Raw genomic sequence first — 13,778 nt, forward strand, 5'->3', positions numbered from 1 at the left:
CTGTCCTCAGGGAACCCCAATCAAACTCATAAATATAAAGCTCCCGAGGAGGCAAGCAAAAATGCCATCCGCATTTAATATAGCAGTAGTAAACTCTGTTTTTATGATCAGAAATGATACAGTGCCAGTTCTAGAGATCTTTGGTTACGAGATCTTTGTCGTATTAAAAAGATAGTTTACATAGGTAGTTCCATTCCGTATCAACACACACTGTCATTTTATACTTGGAAAACAAGGATATTTGATTGTGGTAAGATAATGCCCCCCTGTAGTTTTCTCTTCCATAGTACCATACTCTCTCTTCAGGAAGTGACAGGCAAGAAACAAGTTTACCCCATGTCCTGAAGGTACTTGTGACTTTAAGTACTTGAGAGAGAAATACAATACTGAATAACTATTGTCAATTCATAAATTACGCTGCAAAAACATTACTGAGACTTGTTCAAATATTACACAACCAAGCTCTGTACCCGTGACAAACAACAATTTAATTCCAGGAGGTTGCACACAGACAAACTGTACTCTTAGTAATTATAATATGTTATAAATAAGACCTGGTATTTCAGCTTGGGCTGTAGGTGATGTTAGGTCAAGGGAGGAGGTAAACCATAAAAAAAGCATAATGAGAGAACATATCTGATAAATGTGTTCTGAATAATCGGACACAATTTTTAATCTGTAAAATAAAAAATATGTGCATTTAGGTTCACGCAGTAATGGCCCGGCCAGGATTGTAATAAATACTGTCTTGGGACAAGAGGAGGTAACGTTTCCCATTAGGAGCACTACTTGAGAGTCATTTCTATGTGTAGCATATAGAGGGTTTACCTATCAATATACAGAACTCCGGTGGATTTTTTGCATTTTGTACATTTCAGAAAGCCATATGACAATCCTACATAGTTTTAGAGCTTCTAATATGTTTGGATTAGGCTCACCATGGCTTAATGTTGGGGCAGAGGTAAAATCTTAGGTTTGCTCACATTTACAACTTTAAAAAAATGTTTTCCCACCTAGTCAAACAGGTAAAGTAAAAGCTCTGGCACCTACTGACTTTTGTGGCACGTGAAATGCCCACTGACCTGAAGGACCCTGGAAATGTGTTCTTTGTCCATTTACTAAACAGTTCTTGGATGCATTTGCTCAATCATAAAGCAAGAAGAGAAGTCATACATTCTTACAACAACAGAGGCACAAAATGGAAGATGCTTCACAGTTTTGTCTTTTCACATAGTAAAGACCCACAAATGAAATTTAAGGCATGTTGCGGACAAGTATTGCTCTATGATGAGACTCATGATGAAGTTCTGAGTATCTAACATGGATTGCATTGATAACAATAAATAAAAAGTGTCCTTTATTTCATTTCAGTTTTGTAACCCTTCTGATCCAGGGGGCGAACCTGCTTACCTTTGTGTACACTCCAGGATAGCCCTTTCGTCCACACCCATAACCCCAGGACGTTATTCCTACAATGACCCAGTGACCATTTGAGTTATGGCACATGAGTGGGCCTCCACTGTCCCCCTGGCAGCTGTCCACTCGATTGTCTTCAGATAGATCTCCAGCACAGATCATACGATTTGTAAATTTGCCCTTGTAGCGCAAGACACAGGACTCTTTGGGGAGTATTGGAATGGCACCTTGAAGAAGTGTCTTGGAGTAGGATGTCCCTGTGGTAATAAAGTGAAAAATCTGGTTAGGCTGAAAATAGGTGTCGCACCCTGCTGGAAAGAGTGCTATTAAATTTAGTATTTTCACATTGTATGCAGTCTGGTGCTGATTTGTAGTCTAGATTCATTTGGTTTTCCCTAAACAATTTGTCATCGTTTGCATCTGTTTGCTGCTAGGTGTACTGCTGGGTGTACCCAGAGCAACCAATGAGGGATTGCTATAAGTGAATATCTCTCCGCAGCCAATCACTGTAAGACAATGGCCAGCGGTGCATGCTGGGGGAGGAGATAAATACTTGGGGTGGGTGGACCATGTGAGCTCTCTCTTCCTCCCCCAGCCCTGTCTGTGGGGAGGCTGCAATGGATTGTCTGAGATGGCTAGGCCTGAAGCCTGGGGACTAGCCAAGTGATGACCTTGGAGCCTGATAGCAGCTTGCCCAGCGGTTACTACTGATGGCATGGACTAGTGACTTCTACCTCAAGTATTGCTGTGTCAGGTGCTCTACCTGCTGTGCATGGAAACAGTAACCACAATCTGCAATGTACTGGAGTCTACATCTGCCTGGATGATCCTAGCCCTCTACCTCACTCCCTGAAGTTCTACAATAAAAGTTCAAAGCATTATATCTACAGTCTGGACATCACTTCAATCGATCACCATAAAGGGCAGTAAGTGCTGAAGGGCAAAAGCCCTAGACAAGAAAAATTCAGAGTTGCAGTAACCCATAGCAACCGGCCCTAGCTCTTAAGGTGTTTTTTCTTTATTTACTCATTCTACTGTCTACTTACAGTGCATCTCAGCATCACTCCTTCCAAATAGACTGCTAATGTCCCTTCACCGTTGTCTCCAGCGTGGAGCTGAGTCAATGTTCTCAGGGTAAAAAAAGAGCCAAAAGTACCTTGTGCATAAAGAAAACCTGAGATTTGCTCATGCAAGGCAAAACAAATGTATTTATTGCTCCCTTCTCCAGAGTCACATGCTTACGTTTTCACCTCCACACTGTTCAGAAGGAAAAAAAAGGCCATGAGCAAAGTCCAAGATGCTTGATTTGGAGCTTACCCAGGGCAGAGGATTCACTCCTCAAGCCCACTTGACTATGTAGATCAAGACACCAGCTCTGTCACAAGAATGGAATAGGAGCAAGTCACATGCACAAATGTGAACAGGTTTGCTTTAAGGTTTAATTTATAGTATGACTTTCTATATGCCCTTTCCTGACTGTTGCTAGAACTGACATGGAAAAACTCCACCTAACTCACCATCATTTATCAAGTAATTACCATTTAAAAAGGTAAAGTAGACCTTTCAGTATCTTAAAGCTTTGAGTACTGTGATCTCTGTGAGAGGTAAAAAAGACCTAGATGTGTTACACTTACACATTTCTTAGAGAATATATCTAATGCTAGGTCCACTTTAACTATACTTTGGAAATTTCAGGCCACAGGATTATCTTAACCACCTGAGTCCCAAGTGTTTTTTTAAAGCAGCATTGGGAATCATGATGGGGTTCAGCACTGGAAGAGCTGGCTGTCAGTGAGAGCTTGGGGTCCAGTGCTAAGCCCAGGAGCTGAAACGACTGGCTTCAAGGCTCCTGATCCTGCAACAGACTGCTCTAAAGAAAACTGTGTCGTAGGCACTATAAACACAATGTTGAACCAGGCCTCTGCACTGTGATGAGAGAAAGGGATGTACACCATAGCACTTTCGGTGATTCTGGATAGTAGAGTATGGTTGAAGTAGCTCTGTTTTGTCTCCCCCTGCAGCAAAAGATCACTGTTATGGTGATCTGCTGTGGTGTGATTGAAATTCTATTCTAGAAAACAGGCAGATAACACAGGAAGCTGCAGCAGGCAAGAAATATTGGTGTCACCCAGCTAGCTATGCAGTGTATTAGAGGTATATAAAATAACAAAAATGCTTGAACAGGATTGCAATTAATATGGCAGGTAAATCAGTTTACAAATATGTATTTTAACAGTTTGACTGGAATTCCGTTTGACATTTGCAGTGGCTATACCTGTATCCCCCCATCCAGAGATAAAGCATGGCTTCTGGTATGCTGCTTTCTCCTTCCTCTCTGGCAGACAGATGGGTAGCACATGGTCACTGAAGGCCAAGCACTGGTGTTCCTTTCCCTGCACTCTCACCAATGCAATATCATTGTCATTGCTGCCAGAATGGTACTTCTTGTGTACAACGATCCTCTGTATGGGGAGTTCTCTTTCAAAGTCATCCTCGACCCCAGTATGATAATCGCCTACTCTGAGAGAATATCGGTAAGGCTTCTCTCCAAACCTGAGGGATTTACAAAGAAATGATCAAGAAATTAAAAACCCATAACATATTGGTGACTTCATGGCAGCCAATTGTGGTGGTCCTATGGCTAAGAACTGGAGGGTAGGGTAAGGAAAAGCTATTGCAGATAACAGGCAATCTTGCTGTTTAACATTCTAACATGGGTCACTCATAAATTCTTCATTTGACAGGTTTCATTTTGCTTTTGAACCATGTAAAATAAATGCAGGTTGTCCTCTAAATAGGGAAACATCAGATGTTTTTTGTATTAGAACAGCTAGTTTGTGTTGTGCCTATGGGTGTCCTGCTTTCTACCAACCTCTTAAAGCAATGAGCAGCTGTTAAGGCCCAGCAGCTGCTGATCAATGTTGCTCCACATAGTAAACGAGTTTCTGTGTGAAATCCTTTAAGCCTCAGAGAAGCTTGCCACGGCCAAACCCCCCTATAGGAAGAAATCACAGCATAAATATTACATTGTCTTGCTTCCCTTTTAACGTACGTCATATTAACACTAAGAATATTTCATTGTATCAAAGTGTTTTTGTTTTGTTTCATGTTGTATCCAAGTGAGTGCAAAACAGCCAATCCGAATGTATTACGCTAAGCTGCCTTCAAGAATTTTAAACTTTATTGTTTGTTATTTATGTTTCTTCGTAGCTTATTAGTACCTTTGCACTAGTTTACTGAATAAGATTGGCCAGACCTAGAACACTGGCAAAATAAATAGACACAGAATGCGCAGCCACTCTTGGCTCAAAGAAGCTGCCACCCAGCATGCATCCCAAAAGGAAATTTAGTTACTTCAATATCCTTGTGTTTCTCTCTAATGTCTTGTGATGTTCTCTACTGCTGTGTAGAGATCTTTGAAAGTCTGAGTATGCATGGAATCTCTTTGTCTGCACACAGCCTGCCAATGTAGGAATGACAGAAGCTGCCTTGTGTCTGATGTTTGAATTTGAGAATTGCTGTCATGTGTACCACCACGCCCCAATAAATAAATACATCATAATTTTACAAGCAAAGTCTTGATGATATATAAAACATAATTTTACATAATGGATTCATTAAACTTGACTGGCTCCTGTGATAAATGAGGAGACATGTAAAAGAGTGTTTAAAAAAGTGCTTAATGTGTCACGGGTAGTAAATTATGAGCTGTGAGCTCTCATTCTAAGCCTGTACACCTAATATGCACACATTTGTTCTGGGTCATTAACTCGCTAAGTAGAGAATCAATAACAAATATAACAGCCCAGGAGAATGAATCTTTAAAAGCAAGCCAGCAATGACAGCTCTTGTACATTCTGACATACTCATAACCTCTAGTTTCATTTAAACTAAACTTTTGAATTTAACATGTATATAAACATGGTGGTGAATACGATGGTACAGTGGTATTATCATACTGTTTCCAAAGCCCAAAACATGATCACTAAACAGACCTGTTAGCAATATGCAAAGTTTGACTTTCCTGTATGTGACCAGCTAAGCCCTAACGTCCATCTTTATAGCTTCTACTGGATACTGACAAATGCAAAGAGCAGTAATATATGACTGCCAAAGGAAGGATGGAGGTACTGAATCTGATGTGCAGGCTGTAGTTGAAAGCCCCAGCTTTACCTACTCTATGCTGTGCAAGAGACAAGATAACGATGCTCGGTGGGGGAATAACAGTCACTGGAGACAGGCTGGCTTTCTGTATACGGATTATGCACCAGCAAGCTAATTATAAGCTGAACAGTTCATATTTGGCAGTGGTTTCTGTAAACATTGGCATAAGAAACGGTTGATTTAAGTCTGTTGATACACTTGTACTTTTTTTTTTTGCTTTTGCGCTGCTAAAATCCAGTCCATAAAAGGAGAGATGACATACACGTCAGGACAATTAATTTGCACATTGAAAACAAATTTGTAATTCTTTTTGGTAATAATAAAATAAAAAAATGTATTTTCCTGTAATAGAACTATGTTGAGAAGTGTTGTTTTAAATTAAAATTATACCCCATCCGCACATCTGCATTTTTCCAGCGTCTTACCGTCCCCTCGCATTTTACCATGTTTGGTGTTAATCCAGAACTATTTGTGTCCTGGGGCAGAAGTGCTTTAACACTAAATTGTATTGATGTTTCATACACAGTTGCTTTGGCAGTAGACAGAGATATCAAGAGGAGAAAGAGAATGGTATTTCCTTTTGTTGTAACAAAAAATATATTTAGACACATTACTATTCATACATACCGGACTGATTTGGTTCCACCAACAATTCTCTTCTTTCGTCGAGTCACCAGACTAATACCACATATGGTAGATTCTGCATCTAATTGATGAGAAGAAATCTCATGAAATCACCCCTCTTCTCCTGTTTTTATCCTACCTAAATGGATCCTACCAGATCTTTAGATCTGTAAAAAATAAATCAAGGCAACTGGACTTGCTGTATTTTTCGCTGGTCATCCAACTAGCTTTCTCAATTCAGAAGGACCTGTACACAAAATCTCTGGGAACAAATATGGTAAATGTTGCTCCAATCAACATAACCTGTTGATTGGAGAAAAATTATGTTGATTGAAGCATCATTCACTTAACTAAATTGAGTTGATTGGAGCAACATTCACCATATTTATTTCCAGAGCATTTTCGTTCAAGTCATTCTGAATTGAAAAAGCTGGTCGGATGACCAGTGAAATGTTTTCAAGAAAAATACAGCAAGTCCAGTTGGCTTGATTTATCTTTTTACAGATATACCATGGCATGGATGAATGAGCTCCTTCACAGACAGAAATATCTTTAGTATTCCAAGGTTAACAGCAGTCCAGTTTTTACTACCATAAACAACTGATTTTCACTGTGAAGACCATATTGATGTGACAACTAGGGATGGGCTCGATATTGGAGTCAGGCATGAGTTCACATCAGCAGTTCGCGTGTTCTGCAAACACACGAACTGTCAGGGCGTTCAGCGGCTATTCACCTGCCGAGCTCCCCACAAGGCACTGTGCATGTTACAGTGCCTTTTGAGCCCTGATTGGCTAAAGCCTTGCATCCGACCATAGGCCAGGTGCAAGACATGCACCTGACCTGTGTACTGGCCAGTACTCTGTAAGAGCCATGTTTGGGCAAAGTCATGATGACTTTGCCCAATCATGGCTCACCTGTCAGATGCCGTACAACTGTAAACAGCTGGGCGGAGCTAGTTGTCACCGCTAGCTCCGCCCAATTGTTTATATATTGCTGGCATCTGTCAAAATGTCATTCTGCGGCGGGAGTTCGTTGCGAGTGGACGAGATGGCGGTCCTCGCTTTTTAAAAAATTATTTCTATTTATTTTTTATTTCGTCAAGTCGGCGTCGACAACGCTGGACATCGTGATTGACACTGGATTACGTCGCTGGATCCATTTTTTTGTTTTTTCTTTTGTTAAATAAAGGATTTTTTCAAAAGTCTGGTGTTTTAATTTACTATTTATTTATATCACTCATCTGCAGATCCTCAAATCATCTCTGAATTGGTGCTGACACTGTCCTTCCTTCTGGAGGGTGATTGCTTTTGTTCCCCATGGTCCCTGTGTGTGTTGTAAAGTAGTCACCGCTCCAAACTCATTCCTGTGATGAACTACAATCTCATGTTTAGTTTACTAATTTGTATTGAGATTGTAGTCCATCACAGAAGTGAGCTTGGAGCGGTGGATATTCTACAACACACAGGGACCATGGGGGACAGGAGTAGCCACCCTCCAGAAGGAAGGACAGTGTCAGCATGAATTTAGAGATAATGTGAGGCTCTACAGCTTAGTGATACACAAATAAGATACATGTTTGTTAATAGTTGGGGTACATGAATGCATTTTTAAGATTTAACTCCTGAGTTTAGTTTCCTTTTAACAGTTTAATGCACTTTAGGGTTTATGTTAGTGCTTTATTTATCAATCAACACATGCCTAGTTATACAGCTCACTTTGTAAGCAGAACATTTTAGTTGGGAACAAGGACTTGACAGTTGCTAGTCTTAAAACTGCCTGGCATGCACATCTGTAATCATTGTGGCTGCAGAGGGTGTCACTGTTACATAGTTCGAGAGTTTTCCCTTCCTACTAAGTTAGGAGAAGTGGCAGCAAAGAGACATTGTGGCTAGACTATATAAGATAGGTCAGACTGCATCTCAATTGTGTTGGAGATTTAAGAACTACCTCCACTTACTGATTTGTTGACCAAGTGGAGCAACTGACCAGAAAATACCTTTCAATGAATAATGTAGTTCAAGACATCAATTTATAGTCAGTTATTGGTAATACCTAACATATTCTAACACGAGCACCTTTTCAGAGATTGACAGATGATTTGTTCCAACTTGTATTGCAAGCACTTGCTTAGCTGAGATCAATACATTGTATGTGCGATCCTAGCTGAGCTCTGTTCACAAATCTGATGGTGTTACCATTAGATAAGACAACATTCAAAAGGTTGTAGAGTATTGTACCATGTTAGCTATTGTTTAATGTAGAAGGTTTGAAGTTTAGGTGCAACCCTTTATTGGCTAACTTAATTTATTAAAGATGCAAGCTTTCAGGATTCTTTGGATCCTTTTGTCAGGCAGAGAAATATATAAAGACTGACAATGGGATCTAAGAAATCCCAAAGTTAGCATCTTTAATGACTTAAGTTAGCCAACAAAGGGTATCACTTATACTCCAAACTTTCTGCATAAGACAACATTATAAATCACCCATGTTAGGAGCACCCCTGGGGCAAAGGATATATGACCTCATTGATATGTGTCTAAAATTACTGGGCAGCTATACAATAACAAAACTCTCCCTTTCAATTTTCAAATGCCCTTTTGCATATCGGGTTCTACTAAAGGACAGCAGAGACAGTTTTTATTTTAGACATTTTGATAAATGAGGCCTATTGTTACTACACATTGCTAACATTGTTATTTCGTCTTTCTTAGGCTGAATCTGCTACATTCAAGCTTTGCAAACTAGGTGACCTCTATTACATGACATTACGTGAGGAACACATCAAGTTTTCCTGTGCTCACATAATTCAAATCAATTCTAGGATGTTTTTCCAGTTGGATTTGCTAATCAGTAGAATGTATGACACTTGGCCTATGGAGCTTAGTAATGTAATTAAATATTCTGTACCGTTTAATCCAATCCTTTTCTTCTCTGCATAATCACATATAACACCAGCATCTTCACTGTGCCAGCAATTGTGGATCCCACTATCCTGCTTCCTGCATTCAGCCAGTGTGTTCTCGGTGCCATTGCAGTCTACGTTATCCAGGTGGATTGGACCTTGCCCTTCACCAAAATATGCCATTGTTCTGGCTTTGGCAGGACCCCTAAATATAAAGAAACACATATATTTTTGCTTAGCTGCTCCTTTTGCTCTTGAAACAACAGTTATTGGCTATATTTTATATAATACATCAGTTGTTCTGTCTATCTCATACTGCACCATGTTTGCATGAATAAGACCAAACTGTACTATATAGCAAACACTAATATACATCAACTGTGGCTGCCCATTATAGTGAGGCAGATTTAAAGCAGGGAGGAATCCAATAAGTGGTCCTGCTCTATAGCAGGTATCATATGTTCCAAATAAAGGGGTGATGTAGGCCAGCATAATGCTAAAGGTTACCATTTTTGCCAGGGATATGCAACTTGCTGTTTATTGGCAATTTTTATCATTGTTTATATACTGCTTCACTTGCTGAGCTCATATTCTGTTATTTCGCTAACCAACAGTACATGAGCTAGAGTGGGATTGGGTTACAAGAAAGAGTTAAGCTTGTGCCTGCTTCTCATGGGGCCCAACATTAAGCTGGCCACACACACATTCCAGTCTGGTTGTACAATCTCCTTTAGGTCTGGTTCACACCTGGGAATTTTACAGCGCGTTCCTACGCGCTGTAAAACGCTCAGCATTAGAAAACCAACAATTGCCTATGGGCACGGTTTCCACCTGGGCGTATTTCAGCGCGTAGTAACGCGCTGAAAAACGACCTACGCCCGAAGAAGTACAGGAGCTTCTTTGGGGCGTATTTTCAGCGCGTATCCAATAGGATACAGCCGGATAGCCCTTGTAAACACGCGTTTGTCGTGCGTTTCTTTTACCGCAAATCACAGTAAAAACGTGCAGCACGAAACGCGTGGCAAACACGCATATTCCGTACGCCCAGGTGTAAACCCAGCCTTAGGGCTCATGCATACAGCCCCCCTGTAGGCATACAATGTAAATGCTGGTGTATTTCTCTCACCAGGAAGCCATAGGTGCTGGGTACAGCCTCCCATAGAAGTTAATGACTGTACGCAGATATATAACGGACTTGTGTGAACACATGCATGGGTACGGGCGCACAACCCAAACCGCAAAAAGTCTGTGTTCAGGGTTGCATGCCTACACTAGTCTGACGTATACCCACGTACATCCACTGACTTCTATGGGAGGCTGTACGCAGTACCTGTGACTCACTGGCAGCGTAAATACATTCCACATTACATTGTGTGGCCACAGGAAAGTAATAAATACATAAAAATGCAGGTTATCTCATAATTACTGTTGTCTGTCTCCCTTAGGAGCAATTACCCTTGCTTTGGTCTCAAAGACTACTATTGCTGTGAAGTGAACTTCCTGTCTCTAAACAAAGACACAAAAAAAATTTAGTTGGAATTCTACCCTTCCTTACTCTACAGCATTCCAGTTCTTGAAGGGCCAGGGTTTTACTCTAAATGGTTAGTACCAAGCTAATCACCTGTGGCCAAGCTGCCGGCAGACCACCAAAGCATCCTTGTCTGTCCATCCATCGTCACACACACTGCCCCACTCTCCATTTATGAATATCTCCACTCTGCCTTCCTTAGTGCTCTCCCCATCCATCAAACGAATCGAAGGCCCTAAAATCATCAATAATATTATGAGAATAATGTACTACCCGTCCGAAATTAAATGATGTTATTGGACAGTTAGATAGATACAATGACAATAGATGGATGAACAATAGATAGATAGATAGATAGATAGATAGATAGATAGATAGATAGATAGATAGATAGATTTAAAATGTATACATTATATTATTATACAATTGTAAAGAGAAATCTTTTGGAAGATGAAGTGGGATTTAACAAAAACACAGAAATGTAAGTCAGAATGATCTGATATGTGAAACTAGCAATCCAACATGCATAGCACTTGTACCGAGTCATAAAATAAAGAGCCCTCGGCATAAATAGATTTTCTTGAATATTTTATTCAAAATAATAACGTTTTGATATCTCTGCAATACATAAATAATGTAGACAACTACCTGTTGGCAATATTTCAATGATGTCATTGGTGTCATTGGAGCACTGCACTCCCACATCCTCAGAGTGAGAGCAGTCGTGCTGGCCCCAGCTACTACGTGTACAGTCCACCAGAGCGCGCTCTTTGCCTGTGCAGGACACATCGTCCAGAAGAATCAAACCTTCACCAGCACCAAACTCTAACTTTGATGCCAAGTTAGAGGGACCGCTGCAAGGCAAATAACTCATAAGAAAAAAACAAACAATAATAAATTGCATTGTAAGTGGGTGCAAGAAATACAAAAGGTAAATATTTGCTATTCTCTTCCTTCAGAAAATACAGCGCTTTATATACAACGGGCTCAGTTACACGCACATACACATGTACTCAGAGTTACGGAATACATTTATCAAAGGATCTGCCTTGATTTGGAAATGTGGCTTCCATATATCCACACATCCATATCTATTGTACATATACTATATAAGTAGACTAATGCTAAGCTTTAAATTCCTTTTTTTAATCACAGAACTGTAATATTGATGACACGCAATAAATACCTGTAACCAAGCTGCTTACAGACCACTTGGGCATTGAGTTCAGTCCATCCATCATCACACACTGTACCCCAGTCTCCCTTGTAAAATACTTCCAGCCTTCCTTCGCCATCGGTTTTTCCTCCAGTTAATCTCAGTGCACCATCTGGAAATAAATATACAGTTACATAAACGCACACTATAACTAAGACACATGTAAGCATTTTTGGATCATTTATGTGCATATTAAACTGCATTGGTATGTGCTATTGTGAAGAACACTTTCTCCATGCAGCCCCAGTGTCTCTGATCATATTAGCAAAGATCTTATTATGCATTGTGTGTATAGTTTCAGTAGCTCCCTTCCCTTTACCACTCCTGAGGAAAAGCGTTGAGTGACCAGGTACATGCTGCCATTACTACGCAATCCGAAAGCAGCAGGGATAGATAGTCAGATAGGAACGCTGCTAAATGCCTTGTGGGGAGAGCAGTGCATGTAAGCCATTAAGTTATCTATTGTTGATATCAGGAGTGTTTTAATACTTGTAATAAATGTTTTTTTAAAGGAGAACTATGGGGTTAAGGCTTTCCCCCATAGTTCTCCTTAGGGTAACGGGAGGACACAAACTAGCGTCCTCCCGTCACCCTAGGCTCAGTATACCGCAAGCTACGGCTCACGGTATACTGAGACGCCGCAGCTGAAGCGGATCCCGACAATTATGTCTGGATCCGCACAGCTGCGTGACTGACAGCTGGCTCTGCCTACCTAGAGGCAGAGCCAGTTGTACCCGCCCCTCATTTTCACAGGTCAACTAGAACTATGAGGTGAGTGAAAAGCACTCACCTCATAGTTCTCCTTTAATGATGCTACACTATTGCAGATTCTCTTGATTTACTTCCCTTGATCTATTAAAGACCAGGAGAGCAACCATTGGAGAGTTTTAACTTGAGCAATCAGATTACTAGGTATGACTGTGCTGTATGACTGCTACACAATAGTTGTCAGCTTAGATTCGGTGAGTTCATTAAATTTGGACATAACGCACAAAATAAGGGATCTGGAGGCATGTTTTGAAGCACTGTGGAGTTTTACTGCACTAGTGGCACTTTGGTATTCTTCGTTTTTAAAGATTTATGGACACAAGCACTTTGTGGACGCTTTATTATCTGTATGATTGATAGACACATATATTGGTTTTGGATTTGAAATAGATATTTTAAGAAATGATTATCTGATTAGATTGTATGTCTCACAGAATATTAATTTAGGCCCTAGTATACATATTAATTAATTAATATTTATTTATAAGGAATGTTTATTGACTTGATATATTAAGCACATCATCACTTTATGTAAATATGTTATTTTAGGTATTGTATTTAATTACTTATACTATATTGTATATTTTATGCTTTATTCTGACTTGGGTTTAACTTTAAAATGTAACTAGACCTTTGGTGCAGTTACATTTATATTGTACTTTCCTGCCCCACCCCCACCCTACCCCCAGCCCTCCTGACAGTGTTTATTGAGCTTTCCTAAATACGCCAACATGGCCAGACAGCCTCTTGTCAAAGTTATCTGTGCCAAGCCTGTGCCTGCGCTCTGCACTCTCCATTTATTTCTATAGAGAGATTGTACCCGGTGCTGTGGTGCTGGGGGAAGCGGAAGCTACAATATAACTGTAATTGCATCAAAGGTGCAGTCACACTTTAAAAAAAACAAAAACTGAACGTGACAGTTTTCTTTAAATCTCAACCTACCTACATAAGGGTTACATGAAACTGCAGCATCTTCAATGTGGTCACAGTTGTGATGTTCCCACTCATTCTTCTTACAAAGGTCTAATGAGGTTTCATTTCCTAGACACTCCACTTCATCAAGTAATATAGGACCAGAGCCTTGTCCGTAGTGGGCCCACACCCAGGCTTTTGGCTTTCCTCTGTCATATAGATATTAGGATAACAACAAGATGAGA

The 13,778-nt window shown here is 40.3% G+C and overlaps 1 protein-coding gene across 1 annotated transcript in view; it reads right to left on the bottom strand.

Moving 5' to 3' along the window:
- Positions 1-988: 988 nt before the first annotated feature.
- LOC108794884 (neurotrypsin-like) overlaps positions 989-13,778 on the bottom strand; it is a 30,952-nt gene continuing 18,162 nt past the window's right edge. The window contains exons 7-15 of the mRNA XM_018566024.1: positions 13,564-13,742; positions 11,824-11,965; positions 11,286-11,491; positions 10,731-10,872; positions 9,115-9,314; positions 6,208-6,286; positions 4,289-4,411; positions 3,692-3,969; positions 989-1,673 (exon numbers count right to left, since the gene is read on the bottom strand). Coding sequence (XP_018421526.1) covers positions 1,363-1,673; positions 3,692-3,969; positions 4,289-4,411; positions 6,208-6,286; positions 9,115-9,314; positions 10,731-10,872; positions 11,286-11,491; positions 11,824-11,965; positions 13,564-13,742 — 1,660 coding nt within the window. The 3' untranslated portion in view covers positions 989-1,362. The remainder of the gene's footprint in view (positions 1,674-3,691; positions 3,970-4,288; positions 4,412-6,207; positions 6,287-9,114; positions 9,315-10,730; positions 10,873-11,285; positions 11,492-11,823; positions 11,966-13,563; positions 13,743-13,778) is intronic.

The sequence above is a fragment of the Nanorana parkeri genome, unplaced genomic scaffold (genome assembly GCF_000935625.1).
Source record: "Nanorana parkeri isolate BGI_ZX_2015 unplaced genomic scaffold, ASM93562v1 scaffold908, whole genome shotgun sequence".
NCBI classification, from domain to species: domain Eukaryota; kingdom Metazoa; phylum Chordata; class Amphibia; order Anura; family Dicroglossidae; genus Nanorana; species Nanorana parkeri.